General features: G+C 45.2%; 2 protein-coding genes across 4 annotated transcripts in view; one reads left to right on the top strand and one right to left on the bottom strand.

Moving 5' to 3' along the window:
* Positions 1–6,455, top strand: part of RPGRIP1 (RPGR interacting protein 1) — a 51,634-nt gene extending 45,179 nt beyond the window's left edge. For all 3 annotated transcript variants that reach the window (XM_087918077.1, XM_087918076.1, XM_087918075.1), the window contains 5 exons: positions 1,010–1,098; positions 2,672–2,867; positions 4,035–4,119; positions 4,205–4,335; positions 5,979–6,455. In XM_087918077.1, coding sequence (XP_087774203.1) covers positions 1,010–1,098; positions 2,672–2,867; positions 4,035–4,119; positions 4,205–4,335; positions 5,979–6,112 — 635 coding nt within the window. In that variant the 3' untranslated portion in view covers positions 6,113–6,455. The remainder of the gene's footprint in view (positions 1–1,009; positions 1,099–2,671; positions 2,868–4,034; positions 4,120–4,204; positions 4,336–5,978) is intronic.
* SUPT16H (SPT16 homolog, facilitates chromatin remodeling subunit) overlaps positions 6,172–16,166 on the bottom strand; it is a 28,344-nt gene continuing 18,349 nt past the window's right edge. The window contains exons 12-19 of the mRNA XM_087917284.1: positions 15,578–15,703; positions 15,358–15,470; positions 13,214–13,289; positions 12,099–12,268; positions 10,235–10,364; positions 9,759–9,888; positions 9,396–9,473; positions 6,172–7,137 (exon numbers count right to left, since the gene is read on the bottom strand). Coding sequence (XP_087773410.1) covers positions 6,986–7,137; positions 9,396–9,473; positions 9,759–9,888; positions 10,235–10,364; positions 12,099–12,268; positions 13,214–13,289; positions 15,358–15,470; positions 15,578–15,703 — 975 coding nt within the window. The 3' untranslated portion in view covers positions 6,172–6,985. The remainder of the gene's footprint in view (positions 7,138–9,395; positions 9,474–9,758; positions 9,889–10,234; positions 10,365–12,098; positions 12,269–13,213; positions 13,290–15,357; positions 15,471–15,577; positions 15,704–16,166) is intronic.

The raw sequence follows: 16,166 nt of genomic DNA, 5'->3' as shown, positions 1-16,166 counted from the left end.
GACATTTCAATATCCTACTAGGTGGCATCTTCTGTGTAGGAAGGAAGGAAGGAAAAGACAATAAAAAAACTAAAGAGGAAACAAAAATACCAAAACATCTCCTTGCCAACAATCAACACCCAGATAAGCAGGGATTGACTCTCCTGAAAACACCGGACGAACAATCAAGAGTAAACAATACTTCAATCAAAGAACTGCCAACACAGACAAGCAATCAAACAGTAAACAGTAATCAAGGAATTACCAAGATGAAAACAACACTTCCACAATTACTGCTTGGGCAAGCCACTAATATATAAATAGAGGGTAAACCCTAATCCCTTCTAGGACTGATGATGTTACATAGGTGGATAATGAAATGACTGTAAGAAAACTGCCAAGCTCAGAGAGCACCACATCCAATAATATCCTTCTTTGATCTCTGCAGGAAAACAGATGAAATTAGAGGTGGGCTCATTTCAATACTGGTGATGGGATCTTATCTTGCAACAGGTCAATTTAAGAGAACTAAGAACAGGGCCCTTCTGTTCTGTTCTGTTCTGTCAAGGGACGTGGTGGCTCAGTGATTAAGATGCTGAGTTTGTCGATCAGAAGGGTCGGCAATTCGAATCCCTAGTGCTGCGTAATGGAGTGAGCTCCTGTTAATTGTCCCAGCTTCTGCCAACCTAGCAGTGCGAAAGCATGTGAAAATGCAAGTAGAAAAACAGGGACCACTTTGATGGGAAGGTAACAGTGTTCAGTGCACCTTTGGTGTTTAGTCATGGCAGCCACATGACCACGGAGACTCTTCGGACAGCACTGGCTCTTTGGCTTTGTAACAGAGATGAGCACCAGCTCCTAGAGGTGGAAACGAGTGGCATGTATGTGCAAGGGGAACCTTTATCTTTAAGAATAGGGCCCTAGTTTTCTAGATAATAAAAGAAACTAGTTTAGATTGTGTGTGTTTCACAATACTACTTTCCATGCTCAGCAGGTGCTACAATTTTTTTTCTCCCCTCTTTATCTGCAGATGGGGAGGAGCAAGAGATGAGTGAATCTCAGACCACAGAAAGTGACGAAGTGGTGGTGGGGTTACCCACACAGGACTATCCTGATCTGGTGAGTAGTTACCACTAAGTTCCAAGAGGAAAATCTTACTGTTACAAAGGTTGCTTACAAAGTAGGATGGACTGACTTGGCTTACACACAGCACCAAAGCAGTGATTTGAGACACAAAGCTAGTTTGGTCTGGTGGTTAAAGCAGCAGACTAGTGTTGGAAGAAAAATCCAATGCAGTTTGAAGCCGGTAAAAAGACATTGGAAATAAAATGCAGGCCACATGGAAAGGAAGGTCTCTGATTATTTGGTTTCCAGAAACTTCAGTGACAGCAGCAATGCTTCTGGGGTGGCTGACAAAATGGCTGAGTGAGTGGATGGATCTTTTTAGAGGTTTTACGATTGAGATGCTCCAGGGGGTTGTGCAATGTAGTGAGTCTTGTGTCTTTTGCTATTCTAATGGTGGTGGGTAAATCCTGTTACGTCCTAAAGGTCCTGTCCTGTCCTTAGAATTTGTGTGTGGGGAATGTAAATTCTTAATTCCATCAGCTCCAGAGCTGTGGCTGATGGTGTTTTGTTTATTAATAGGATGGGCCAGTCTTTCTGAATGGATATAAAATCTCCATTTCGAAAGACCAATATCTTTTGTTGAGGCTTTTTTCTATGCAGAAAGATTGGGGCTGGTTTGTAGCTTTAAGAATGTTTCTCCATTTCTCCTTTGGGGAAATGTAGTACTCTTGTCTCTTTTTAATATTAAGAATAAAGAAAATTTCCCACATTAGAAACAAGGGACTGAGTTCTAGTCCCTCCTTAGGCATTAAAGACAGCTGGGTGTCTTTGAGCCAAACACTAGGAGATTGTGAGTTTTACTCCCTCCTTAGGCATGAAAGCTGGCTAGATAACCTTAGGCCAATCACTTTATATCAGCTCAACCTCAGAGGGTGGTTGTCCTGGGGAAAATAGGGGGAGGAAGGTGTGTTGGATATGTTCCCTGCCTTGAGTAACTTGTAAAAATCATAAATAAGTACATGTGTTTAATCACAGTTTATTAAGTCAGCTGCAATTTGCTGGGGTCCAACATTCCGTATCCTGGCAACTAGAGTTTGCAAAGCTTAACACTGGTTTCAGAGGATAGTTTGTTATGCACAAGGCCTGTAGGCAGAGGTGGGATTCAGCAGGTTCTGACCATTTCTGGAGAACCGGTAGTGGAAATTTTGAGTAGTTCGGAGAAGCAGCAAATCCCACCTCTGACTGGCCTGCCCCCCATCTGTTCTCTGCCTCTCGAGTCCCAGCTGATCGGCTGGGTCTTCTTTTGTTGCCCTGCATTGGAGAACGGAGCTGGAAAGCAGGTTAGTGGGGAGGGAATGGAATCTTGCAGTATCCTTCCCCTGCCACACCCACCAAGCCACACTACGCCCACAAAGCCATGCCCACAGAACTGGTAATTTTTTTTTTTTTTGAATCCCACCACTGCCTGCTGGTGAGACCCCCCAAAATGAGGACAAGATAATGTGAACTGTGAAACTATGATGGTGGCAAGAAAACTATCAACCTCAAGAGAGCCCCAAGGACCCTACAGTTCAATCCTGAGTCACAAATGTTCCTTTTTATTGGTTTCATTCTTTTCTACCCTCAGCAACCTTCAGAGTATATTCGGGTGGAAGTAATTTCCCTTGGCCTTTTGCCCGAAAGCTGGCCTGCGGCTGATGAGACCATCCAACAACTCTATGTCGAATTCCACTTCCCTGGAGTTCCTCTGGAGGAAACGGAGACTGCTTTCTCTTTGCGGAAACCCAGAGGGACTGAGGAAATCTATTTCCACTTCAGCAAAGGTGAGCCCAGTACATGGATCCCGTTTTTTTAAAATTTGCTAAGGAAGAAAATAGAGTGAAAATAAAAGTAGACTTCTGTAACTTGAAGAGCCTCTGGATGTTAGGACCATGTTGGCTTAGGAGGGTGGACATTGTAAAGCACTACGAAGCAGTATGTAAGTTGAAGTGCTATTGCACTTTGCAATAGTGCATAATGGTAGAGCCGTGGTGGTGCAGTGATTAGAATGAAGTACTGCAGGCTACTTCTGCTGACTGCCGGGTGCCTGCAGTTCAAATCTCACCAGGCTCAAGGTTGATTCAGCCTTCCATCCTTCTAAGGTCGGTAAAATGAGGATCCAGATTGTTGGGGGCAACATGTTGACTTTAACAAAATGAAATTCAGTGCAGAGAAAAGTCCTACACTTAGGCAAGAAAAAACAAAAGTACATATATAGACTGGGTGACACCAGGCTTAATAGCAGTAACTGTGAGAGGGATCTTGGAGTGTAAATATGAGCCAGAAGTGTGCTGCAGCAGCCCAAAAAGCCAATGCAATCCTAAATTGCATTAACAAAGAGATAAAGCCAATTCTGGCCACCACACTATAAAAAAGATGTTGAGACTCTAGAAAACGTGCAGAGAACAGCAACCAGGATGATTAGGGGAGACTAAAACATATGATGAACAGTTGCAGGAACTAATGCTTTATTCTACTGAAAGTCGGAAGTCAATGTTTCCTTTCCTGCTACCTTTCCTCACTTTTCTTTCCCCTTTCCCCTTCCTCCCCACTGCTCTTTTATTTACTTTTGCATTTTATATTTTATAACAAATAAAAATGTTTATGAGAGGAAGAAGCAAAACGTTTTCAAGAAAATGTCTATGGAGATTCTCAAATTATCCAGGTCATGATTTTCCCAAAGGTGCTTTTTCAAGAGGCGACTGGACTTTTTGGTTTTTCTTTGAAGAGACTTTTTGGTTTTTCGTTCGAGAAGAAGCTTCTTGGATGAGATGCAAAACTTCTTCAAAGAGAAACCAGAAAGTCCAGTCGCCTCTCGAAAAAGCACCTTTGGGTTTTCAAGGAAAAAGCAGCAACAACCCAACCCTTTTTGAAAAAAAGCATGGTCTGGATGATTTGAGAATCTCCATAGATATCAGAATTAAATAACTTGCTGAATCCTTTTGTCTCAGTGATCAAATTGGATGCAGATCCCAAAAGTTTCCAGAGGCAAATGCTGCTTTCCATGCTTGCGGCTGAGGATCCCGAATGGAACAAGTGAGTGTCAGTGCTGCTCTTATAAAAAGTTGTGGGGAAGAAATTCCCAGGATAGGTATTGATCAAGTCTCCCCTTTGGCTACAGGCTGCAGTTTATAGTGGTGAGTGAGCCTCTTCCTGGAGCCAGCGGGGAATGCGAAGATGTGGGCTTCTCCAGTGTGGATTTGAGAGAGATTCTTCTGACTGGGAACGACATTTTTGAGCAAGACTTACAAGGTATGACTCTCTTCAAAAAACTGGAAGCAATCAAACACACACAACCCAAGGCAACTCTTAAGGCAGGGGTGTCAAACTCAAGGTCCACAGGCCGCATCTGGACCGTGGGGTGCTTAAATCTGGCCTGTGGAGCTGCCCTGGAAACAGTAAGGACTGAATCATGGTGCCTCCGCCAGTGAAAACGGAGCCCGAGGCCATCACACCCCAATATGGAGTCTGGGAGGGTCGCACACAGCTTCCCTGACTCCATTTTCGCTGGCAGAGGGCTGCAGAAGGCCATGGTGGCTGAATATGGGGTCTGGGGGGACCACGCATTGGGGTGGTGGTGGTGGTTCCATTTTTACTGGCAGAAGGCTAGCAAAAGAAACTAAAAACAAAAGAAGAAATGCTTCCCTTTTGCATTTGAGCATGGAAGAAGGGACAGGAAAGGAAAAAGGGAAAGAGGAAAGAAAAAGAAGGGAAGAGAGCTAGGAAGGAAAAAGAAGGAAAGAGGGGAAGGAAGAAAGAAGAGTAAAGAAGGAAAGAAAAAGAAGAAAAGGAACGAAGGATTATGAGTGAGGGAGGGCCTGAGAGAAGTCCTGCCTTAGCACTTGGCCATCATAGGTGCCCCTGCAATACAAACGAAGTCAAACTGGCCACGCTCACCATGGCCAACCCCTCGAGGTCAAACACGACCCTGATGCAGCCCTCAATGAAATTGAGTTTGACACCCTGGCTTAAGGGATTAACATTCAAATGTGGTTTGGTTACTTGATGTTCAAGGAGGGTAGGAGCTTTTCATTTCCTCAGATGTGGCTGAATTTGAATTCCTGCCAGCCAAAATCCAAGGACTAGTTTCCCAAGGCCAGAGAGAAATAAAAGTATTAACAGAAGCACAGTTTTCACCTAAAGTTTGGATAGCTTAATTTAAAACCAAATTTTAGAATATTGAAATACAGGTGGTCCTCAACTTACAACAGTTCATTTAGTGACTGTTCAAAGCCTTAATGGCACTGAAAAAAGTGACAGGAGCATTTTTCCCATTTATGACAGTTGCAGCGTCCACATGGTCACACAATTAAAATTCACAGCTCTATTAATTCTGCCCTCCACAACGGTCTGTTTCTCACATGGGAAAATTACCTGCTCAAGGCAAGCTGCATACAAATTCCTGCCAGGTATAGGATGATACCAGTTATTATCGTGTTTTCCCAAAAATAACACTGGGTCTTATATTAATTTTTGCTCCAAAAGAAACATTAGGGCTTATTTTTTTGGTTGTCTTATTTTCAGGGAAATATGATAGTAAATGCGTCCGTCTGGCTGACAATCTTAACTAGGACTTATTTTTGGTGTAACTTATATTATGAGCATCCTGAAAAATCATGCTAGGGCTTATTTTCCAGATGGGTATTATTTTCGGGGAAATGTGGTGTTAAATGCATGTCTAGCTGACAATTTTAACTGGGGCTTATTTTTGGCGTAAGGCTTATTTTCCAGTTTATTTTCGGGAAAACAGGTTATCTGGAGGATTAGAAAGTTTCCATGTTCAACTTAAAAATATTCAAGTCGTTTTTCTCCTCCTCTGCCTCTCCACCCTTCAGGAATGATTGCCACTTGGTAAAAACAACACTATCTTGTACTTTTCATTTCTTATCACCCAGTTTTGAGTTCTTTAGACCACGCCACCAAGATTGGGAAGTTGAAAGTCTCAGTTGAAGCAGCAGTCGCATTGCATGCCATCTACCGGACAGATGAATGGCCAGGCAGTGAGGATGGAGAAACCGAAGACGGGTAAACAGGCTTCCATTATTAAAAGGATGGTTGCTACTTTTTTTTGGAGCCAGCAAAATTAACTTTCCAAATCTTGTTTTATTTATAAAAAAGACATTTTTATAGTTCAGTTTGTCTCCAAAGTCAAAAATATCAAGAGTGCTAATGGCTACGAAAGGGGAAAAAAAAGGTTGAGAAAGCCCCATGCCCCCAACCCTCCCTCCCTGGCCTGGATCAGGTGGACCCCGACTCACCCACCCGAAGGAAACAAGGGAGGGTCAGGACAAGAAATGCATTTAATCCGTCCCTTCCGACGCTCATTCATTGGAGACCCACACGGCAACTCTGGAAACAGATAAATACAAACGGGGGGCGTGACAGTTAGAAAAGGCGGATGGGGAAAAGGCGATCCCATAAAAGGGGAACAAAAAAAAAAATAAAGAATAGAAAGAAGCAAGAATCTTTTCTTTTGCTTGTGTCCTAATCTCCCAGTCCTGCTTGCCTGCGTCTTTAGGAAAGCTTGGCTATGTATTCCTTTCCATCACAGTTCCAAGATGGATTTCCTGTTGTCGCTTGCATCGGCACATTTTTTTTGTCCATCGTGGACACAGCTTGGAATTCTCTCGCAGCGGATTGGTCCATGCGAATGGTTCGGAAAAGATGCGAGGAAGAAAAATAAAGTAAAAAACCCGAAATATGCTCCAGAGAAACAAAACAAGGGAGCCAAGGAAGTGTGGATGTGGGAAAGAGGAAAAAAAAAAAGTTTGTGGGGAGGAGCTGACTGCCTCTCCCAGGACCCTAAAGACTGGTTGATGGAGGGAGGCCTCTGCAGTCCCCCCAATTTCTCCCGCCCCCCTCCCCCAACTGACTGATGGGAAAGGTTTGTCATTGCCCCAATCTACTTCCTCTTCTTCTTCAGTGGGGCGGAACTTCGGCCGGGACTGAGACTGTGGGAGCTGCGGTGGTGTCCTGAACTCTGGGAGGGGGGAACCTTCCTCTTGCAGTTCATGGTGCGCTCCTCCTCCTCCTCGTACCGACTCTCCCGATCAGCTGCAGGGAAAGGAGAGGTAGAAGTCAGAACCTCCGCAGAGCTAGGGGTGACAGGATAGCAGTGTTATCAGTGTTGTCAGAAAGCAGAGGGGGCCCACCTATTCTCCAAAGCACCAGAAGGCAGGACAAGAAGGGATGGATGGAAATTAATCAAGGAGAGCAGCAACCTGGAACTAAAGGAGAAATTTCCTGACAATGAGGGCAATTAACCAGTGGAACAACATGCCACCAGTTGTAGATGCTCCAACACCGGAGGGTTTCAAGAAGAGATTGGATAACCACTTGTCTGAAATAGTAGTGGGTCTCCTACTTGAGCAGTGGGCTGGACTAGAATAGGGCTATCAAACTCATGGTCTGTGGGCCAGATGTGTCACACGCTGGCTGCCCCCACACCCAGTTTAGTGACAGAGAAAAGTCAGGATACATCACATGACAGTGACGACACAAGTTTGACATCCCTAACCTAGAAAGTGTTCTGACCTAGGCTTCCCCCCAAAACTCCAAGCAGACACTTTATCCTGGCAAAACCCCTTTTATTAAATTAAGGTGAATTTCTTGCATTCACATTCATCCAAAGGCCTGGCAAACAGTCTTTCAAGGGTGTAATTAGATAAACAGACCTTATCTAGCTTGGAGAGCTTCCAAGTAAATATTTTCAAACTCAGTACTGACAAAGAAGGACTTGGAAGACTCGGCAGTCTCTGAGGTGCACAGACAGATCTTCACACTGCTGCAACAAACAAATTGTTTCCTGCAAAAGCCCCCTCCCCTTTTGCTCCTCTTTTAATCCCTATGGAAGGGGTCATTCACCATCCATCTGTGGCTTTACTCCCACGTCGACCCTTAGTTTGTAATTGTTCTTTTCTTTTGGCAGCTCTGTACATGCGCAGACTGGGAACTGGCTCCAGCTGCTCTCCCCGCCTCACTGCTGTTCGACTCCAAAGGCAGTTGATGACTGCCTGATTGCCCTGGCCCCATCTCTGCCTCTGACGCATAGCCCTCGTCCAAGCCTTCCTCAGCCTCCTGGACTGGGCCATGTTCCACTCCAACCTCCTCACTGTCTGACTCTGCTTCCAGCTTCGCTAGCCACTGGCAGGCCACAACAGAAAGTCCTTCCAATTCTGTTGTTCTATTCTATTCATGAGGGGTTCTTGGCTCTATGAGCTTGTTTTCTTGCAGACATTACATTAGCCTAACTAGGCAACATCATCAGGGCTGATAAGGAGTGCTGTTTGCTGTCAGTTTATATTCTGGTGTCTTGCCTGTCAGTGTGGGTGGCGGCGGTCTTAAGAGTTTCTTTGGTTGGGCTGTTTGCTGTTGGCTCTTGGGCAGTTCTATTCATGCTATATAATGGATGAATATTCTATTCATTCATCACGAAATCGTGCGGGTGAATGAACAGTTTCTCTGATTTGATTTACACAGCTGCCCACACAAAACGACTTGGAAGTGGTGTTGAATACAACATAGAATGCTAAAATTGAACTACCATTAATAGCAAAGTTTATGGTACAAATTCTGTCAGCCAACACAACGATCAAAAGAATCCTGAGTTTTTATTCCTGCCAATGCCTGGCAGAAAAGTCTTACGCAAGGCTCACAGGATTGGGGCTCTTTGGATGAGGCCCAATGCAGCCACAGAGGAAGATGGTCTTTTGCATGCCCCAAGGTGTCACTGCTCAAGACAGACCTGGGTATTCTTTGGCTCCCAGTTCATATCTGGACCTTTGGCTGACTCCATCTGGCCTGTGGGGTTCGCTATAGCGGTCCTATTGGTTTGTCTCTCCACAACAGTCCAAGTTTCACATGTGGCTCCTTCGAAAAATTAATTGTCTACTGCTGGCTTAAGAGAATGGACCTATAGTATGTTAACTTTCAGATCTTATTGGCTTGACTGAGGGGATTGGGAAAGGAGGTCCCACAAGCACTTGGCCTTGTGCCAGAAAGGTGATAACCTGGGCCCTGAATTCCATTCAGAAACCCACAGGCAATCAATGAATTGCAAAGGGGCACTGCGAAATGGTGCACCCAGATCTACTTGTGCTACCGATTTCTGGATTGGCTGAAGCCACATGCCCAAGTTTAATTTTCCCTTTCCTGTGATGAGAAAACAGAGAATTTTTGAGATGAGCAACCAGATAGATAGATTGAATGGATGGATGAATGAAGAAATAACTAAAAATCACTTCCAAGCAGCTTCACCAGCCCAGGTTTGGCCCAAGAGGTTTCCAAAAGAGAACTGGAGAGGGAAGGGTTACCTTTACGTGCTTCTTCCTCCAGTTCGTCCCAATCTTTCCCGCTCTCCTCCTCGCTTCCAAGGGACTCTTTGGAGTAGTCTGTCAAAGAAAAGAAATTATATTATACACCTCTTGAAGGAGCAAGAGGGAGAGGGATAGGGAAAGGGAGGGAGCGGGGATGGAAAGAGGGAAGGAGAGCGAGAAGGGAAAAGGAAGGGAGAGAGAAGGGGAGAGTGGGTAAAGAGGGAGAGAGGGGTGAGAAGAAGAAGAAAGGAGGGAGGGAGGGAGAGAAAGAGGAAGGGAGAGAAAGAGGGAGAAAGACCTTACATGACAAGGGAAGGGATCCTCCTGAGAAGTCCAGAGTGACCCTCCTTCTTTCCTCACCTGATTCTTCTGCCTCTGAAGAGTAGTCTTCATCACTATCCTCCTCCTCATCTTCATACTCTTCCTCAGAAGGGTTGAAGGTCTCATCCTCTATTTCAGACTCAGATTCCCCAGCTTCAGCATCACTTCCCTGGGAAAGAAAGAGGGACAGGAATGGCATCTCTTAAGGAAGTCAATACATTTATATTACAGACCCTTATGAAAGAGATATGCTTGAGGAAGGCATGCTACGATTCTAGATTTGTTAGACAAATGTCCTGCAATGCTATCTCCATACACCATAAATAACATTGCATTATATAACAGTATATCGCCCCATACACCACACACATCCCAACCCAACCCAACCCGTTTCCCATTCTCAAATCATTCTTTCAATCTCTGGCATTGATACATCTCTACCTTTCAAAGAAAGTAGGTGTGTGTGTGTTTGGGTTGCCCACCTCCCTTCTACCTAGATTGGTTCATCCGCATACCTCTCCCTCTGGCTCGAGGAACGACCAGCCACCTTGCTCAAAAAAGCCTTCTGGGTCATCCACAATTGTTTTCATGATTTTGGTCCAGTTGAGGTATTGAACCCCTTCGGTGTATTTAATGTCACAAGAACTGATTGCAGATGAAAAAGGAAGAAAGAGATGAGCGTATAGCCTTTCTAACACCCTCTTCTCAAAGAGAACTCTGTTCACAAAGCCAGGTGTGAATATGTTTTACTTCTGTGCTAAACACAAACTAGTCAAGGTTTATTTACTCCCCTTCAAATCTTTCATTGGCACTGGAAGAACCATAACATGGACACTTCAGCAGAAACATTGCCTTTGAGAAGAACGAGCATTCTTTTGGTAGTATCTAATATGTCCCTTTTGTCAATCTCTATGGAGATTCTCAGTCAACTGGATCATGGTTGTCCCAAAGGTGCTTTTTCAAGAGGCAATGAATGTCTTCTAAGAAAAAAACAAGGAAGTCCAGATGTCTCTTGAAAAAGCACATATGGGGCTATCACAACATGGATGACTGAGAATCTCCACAGACATTTAGCTATGCACTTGGGGTGAACACCCTTCAAATGGTGCGGGAGCAGGAATGGATTTCCAGCAAAATGGTCAATTAAAGGAATCCATCCAGCAGTTCCAAAAAGGCTCCATACCCATCTGACCCTGAGGCCACAGATAAAACCCCAAATGGCCTCAATGACTCTTTAAAAGGATGCATATGACCAGCTGTTTGCAAGGAGCATAAGTCCTTCCATTCTAAACATCCAGTCAGAGCGGGAGAAGCTTCTTGGATGAGAAAAAACCAGGATTCCAGTTGCCTCTTGAAAAAGCACCTTTGGGGTCCCTTTCGTCACAAATCCACTAGTGCCATGATTTGATTTGTGTGCTGCCCATCTTATCTAGAGGTGACTCTGGGCAGCTTACAAACACTAGGTAAAAGGTAAAGGTTCCCCTTGCACATACGTGCTAGTTGTTTCCGGCTTTAGGGGACGGTGCTCATCTCTGTTACAAAGCTGAAGAGCCAGTGCTGTCCGAAGACATCTCCATGGTCATGTAGCTGGCATGACTAAATGCTGAAGGCACATGGAATGCTGTTACTTTCCCACCAAAGGGGTCCCTATTTTTCTAGTTGCATTTTACATGCTTTCGAACTGTTAGGTTGGCAGAAGCTGGGACAAGTAACCGGAGCTCACTCTGTTACACGATGCTAGGGATTCAAACTGCTGAACTGCCAACCTTTCTGATCGACAAGCTCAGCGTCTTAGCCACTGAGCCACCACCTCTCTACTTATAAACATTAAAAACTAGTTAACATTAAAATGTCAAAGCTATAATTTTATGGTCACCCGGAGTTGCCCCGTGGTAAGATAGGCAATCCACAGATTAAATAAACAGACAATGATAATTTACAATTGAAAGATGAGGGGAGCGGAGCACAAAATACATGAGGAAACATGGGGTTCTTCTGTTAATCTGATAGCCACCTCCAGGGTGGTGCATTCCCATTGGGGTCCCAGGCCAGCTGGCAGAGCCAGTTCTTCAGCCTTTGAGGAAAGTCAGGAGGGTGGGTGCAAATCCTATCTTGGGGAGTACAATGTTCCAAAGGGCAGGAATCATGGCATAAAAGGCTCTTCTCCTGGACTGAAATTCCTTGACCTGATGGGGTCCACAATATGCCCTTTCTGCCATCACAGGTAGGGTGGGTCACTCTCATTGGGATGAGATGGTTCCTCAAGTATTCTGGACCCAGGCCATGAAGATGATAAACCTCATGGGGTTGGAAGGGACCTTAGAGGTCTGACCAGGCAGTGGAAAATTACACCAATGCAAGGGATGTGTCCATACTCACTTGAGCCATTCTTTGATGGGGTCGAGCGAGGCCACAGGAATGGCGTTAATCATCGTGACCTTCTTGCTGTAATCCTTGTAAACGATGACCATGTCGAAGTTCTTCAGGTGGAACTGCACACGTTCAAAATGAATCAGCTCTACCTCATCCAGTGTTACCACAAACGGAGGCTGCAGGGAGGGAGCGAACTCCGATTAGTCTTCCAAATCTTTGAGATATTGGATATCATGGAAGCAAGGACATGGTTGGCTGAGGAATTCTGGGAGTTCAAATCCACAAGTCTTAAAATTGCCAAGTTTGGAGACCCCTGCCCTAGACTACAATGGTCACAGACTTTTTTTCTTAAATGTACAATGGCATTGCTCTCGTGTCAGAAGCACCGAGGCACTTCTGGTTGAAAGGATTAGCCAGGACATCACCATTGTCTGGGAACACCCAGTTTGGGGCTCCTTTCACGTTCCCGGCACGAGCTGGAGCAAAGGACGGGAGCTCAATCTTGCCTCATGGCAGCACTTAAATCTCAAATACGGTCTTGCTAACCTCCACTCCAACCTACTAACCACACGAGCCACTGTACTCCTAGCATGTTACTATAATATTAATGTATTGAAGACAACTGTCAATAAATATCACTTATCACTTAATATTAACAGGGTAAATATCACTTGAGCCACAGTGATGCAGTCATTAGAGTGCAGTACTGCAGGCTACTTCTGCTGACTGCCAGCTGCTGAATGCAATTCGGCAGTTCAAATCTCATTAGGCTCAAGGTTGATTCAGCCTTCCGTCCTTCCAAAATGGGTAAAATGAGGACCCAAATTATTGGGGGCAATAGGCTGACTCTGTAAACCGCTTAGAGAGGGCTGTTAAAGTATAAGTGCTATTGCTATTAGTGGGAATGCAGATTAAGAGACAACAGACAGCATTTGAAACACATGAAGATTTGAGAAGGCCTACATAGTAGGAACCAACTCCTCTTTGTGGGTGGTAGGGCATCTCCTGCCAGTTTGTCAGAATTGCAGCTGTCTAAGCTCTGAGGGCCAGATAAAAAAACACAAAAACATCCTGAGACTGTCCCTTTATATCATGCCTTTCCTGAGCAAACGCACACTCACCCATTCAGTACAATTCACCAGGGCGCTGCTGGTTGGTTGGAGCAGGCAGGTGCTTCGGTAGGGAGCGCCATTGAACCTTTCATGTGAGATGAGGGAGGCAAAGAGCAGACAGTGATAATCCCCTTATAGGAAAGATGTACATAAAATCTCAAAAGAAATAAGAGATCAGCCCTACCATGTTAATAAATTGTACCCATGTTTCCATGAAAATAAGATAGGGTCTTATTTTCTTTTGGGACCCCAAAAAAGTACTAGGACTTATTTGTGTGTGTGTGTGTGTGTGTGTGTCTTATTTTTTCCCAATGTATGGTATGCCACTTCTTATGCTTGCTCACAGTGGGGCAGGAAACTGCGTGGTGTGCCAGTGCTTCTGCTGCAAGGTGGGGGGTGCCCCACACCCCGCAATGGCTTACCTCAAGGCTCTTGCAGCCAGGCCATCCATGCCCTGACACCTGCCTTGCCTCGTAGCCGAGGCACCAACATGCCGCTCGGCCTCCTGTTCCATGGAAGCCACAAAAGTAGAAAAAGTGGGCCGGTTCCTACTGGTGCTGCTGCCATGATAAAGTTGTTGGGGCACAGATGGCCTGGCTGCAGGGACCCTGAGGTAAGCAGGTGCTGGGCGCGCGGGGCAGCTGCATCCCCCTACCTTGCCTCATGGTCGTGACACTACACCAGTCAGACTGAACGGGTGGCCAGCCAGCCAGGTGCACAGGCCCTGAAGTAGGGCTTATTTGGGGGATAGGGCTTATATTTAGGTGCACACGTAAAAACATGCTAAGTCTTAGTTTCAGGATAGGTCTTATTTTGGGGGAATAGCAAAGCTTTTCAGCTCTTCTTTTACAAAGGCAGGAAGATGTGTCAGAGCACACAGCAAACTTCTCCTGTGCCTATCACTCTGTAAAACGACTGTGCGATCTTGGAGGAAGGTGTGGCTGCCTTAAAAGGTCTGGCTCAGTTGCAGTGTTTGTGTTGATAGGCAGTTTCTTGTTTCTGAATCTAGGAACATTTTTATAGGGATTATTTCCTGGCACTAGTCGCAAGTCTTCTTTCCTCACCCAATAACAACTTAGTGGAGCCTTGGAGTGGGGTGGAATGGAATAAAAAAAATACAACATACAGATAGCCCCTGATTTATCATTGTAATGGAGTCTGACCATTACAGGTCATAAGTCATGATGTTTGTGTAGCTAGTCACCCACTTGACTAACCCCATTTCACCACCTTTTTGTTGCAGTCATCAAGTGAACATGGCGACGGCAAAGCAAATGCCATGGTTGTAAAAACATCTTCAAATGCAGTCATCTGACTGAGGGATGCTACAGATAGCCATCTATATGGGCTGGTTTACTGAACGCTTGATATGGAGTTCCATGATCATGGGTGTGTCTGTGGGTGTGGCCTGATCAGAACTTTGGAACTGGGTCATAAGTACTTCAATGGGGTATTTTGTAACTTCGTTGAAGGGTCGTTAAGTCGTAAGCAACTGGTTGTAAGTCAAGTTGAGCATGGCCTTACTCAACTGTGTGCAGTGGTCCTGTTCTTTACTTCTGGCTTGTCATCTAGATGAGTTCTACTATCTATTACCCATCTATCTATATCTATAATCTATCTACTTATCATCTATCCATCCATCCTTGTCTCTTTCTCTCATCTATCTGTCTATTCATCTATACCAGGAGTGTCAAACTTGCCTGATATGGCCCACGGGGTTCTTAGATCTGGTCCTGGAAACAGCTAAGGTCCAGCTGCAGAGCCTCTGTCAGCGAAAACAGAACTTGAGAGGGCTGCATGCTCAGTTTTCACTGGCAGAAGGTTGCAGGAGGCCGACGCAACTGAAAACAAATCTTGGGAGCCAATTTTCACGGGTAGAGCGCTCAGGCCAACACAGGCAAACCCAGACAGTAATGTCAAGCTGGCCATACCTACCCTGGCCATGCCCCCCGTGCCCTCCCGAGGTCAAACACAACCCTAATGCGGACCTCAATGAAATCAAGTTTGACACCGCTGATCTAAACCTACCTGCCTATTGCCTATCTCAATGTGCCTTGAAGCCAGCACATCCTTTCCCTTTCTCAAGTGAGCGCCATCCATCTATCCTCTTCCAGCACTCAAACAAAAGCTAACAGTCCACTGACGGTCCTTACCCCAGCTCTCGGAAAGGAATCTCGAATTCCAATTCCTCCTTGGTTAGAGCTTCTACTTTCTCAATGAAATTCTTGAAGGCTGTTTTCAACTTATGTCTCATCTCCCGTTCCATCTGGGGCAAAGATCAATCAGTCAACATGGCCCCCAACTGGTCTCCCAGCTTCCAGCTCTCCCTGTCCCCTCCCCACCTCCCCAGAGCTTCAAGCAGCCTCTCCTCACCTGCTCAGCATATAGGTCATCCCGATCGTGCATGTGCTGGTGTTTGCCCAAATCGGTGGTGATTTCGCCCACCTCTGTGTAAAATTGCACGTCCGTGTGGCGTTTTTTCCCAAACATGATAGCATTCTAGAGGGCAAAGAGAGAACTGGTAAAAGTTTCAGATCTGCACAGAATTATAGTATGGAAAATCTGTGCTTAGGTAAGAGTGGGAGTTACCTTCTACTGAACATTGGGGGTGGAGTGGGGGGAGAATAAGATCTCCTTGGTACTCTCTGAGCTTGGTTGTTTTCTGGCAGACATTTCATTACCAAACTAGGTAACATTATCAGTGCTACTGATACACTAGCCAGTAAAACACTAGCACTGATGATGTTATTTAGTTTGGATCATGAAACATCTTCCAGAAAACAACAAGCTCAGAGAGCACCAAGGATCCCTCCTTTCAACCCAGAGCTACAAACGTCCTCTTTTATTGGTAGCAAGGAGAGCAACAAACAGGGCTGAAATGGCTTTCTCCTGACTGTAAATGTTGGGCCAAACTTCTCCTCAACGTGAGGCTGTATTAGGTAGCAGATGCACCCACCATTTT

The sequence above is a fragment of the Pseudonaja textilis genome, chromosome Z (assembly GCF_049901715.1).
Source record: "Pseudonaja textilis isolate UNSWEBS1 chromosome Z, rPseTex1.2, whole genome shotgun sequence".
NCBI classification, from domain to species: domain Eukaryota; kingdom Metazoa; phylum Chordata; class Lepidosauria; order Squamata; family Elapidae; genus Pseudonaja; species Pseudonaja textilis.
This window is presented reverse-complemented; position numbering and strand designations above follow the sequence as displayed.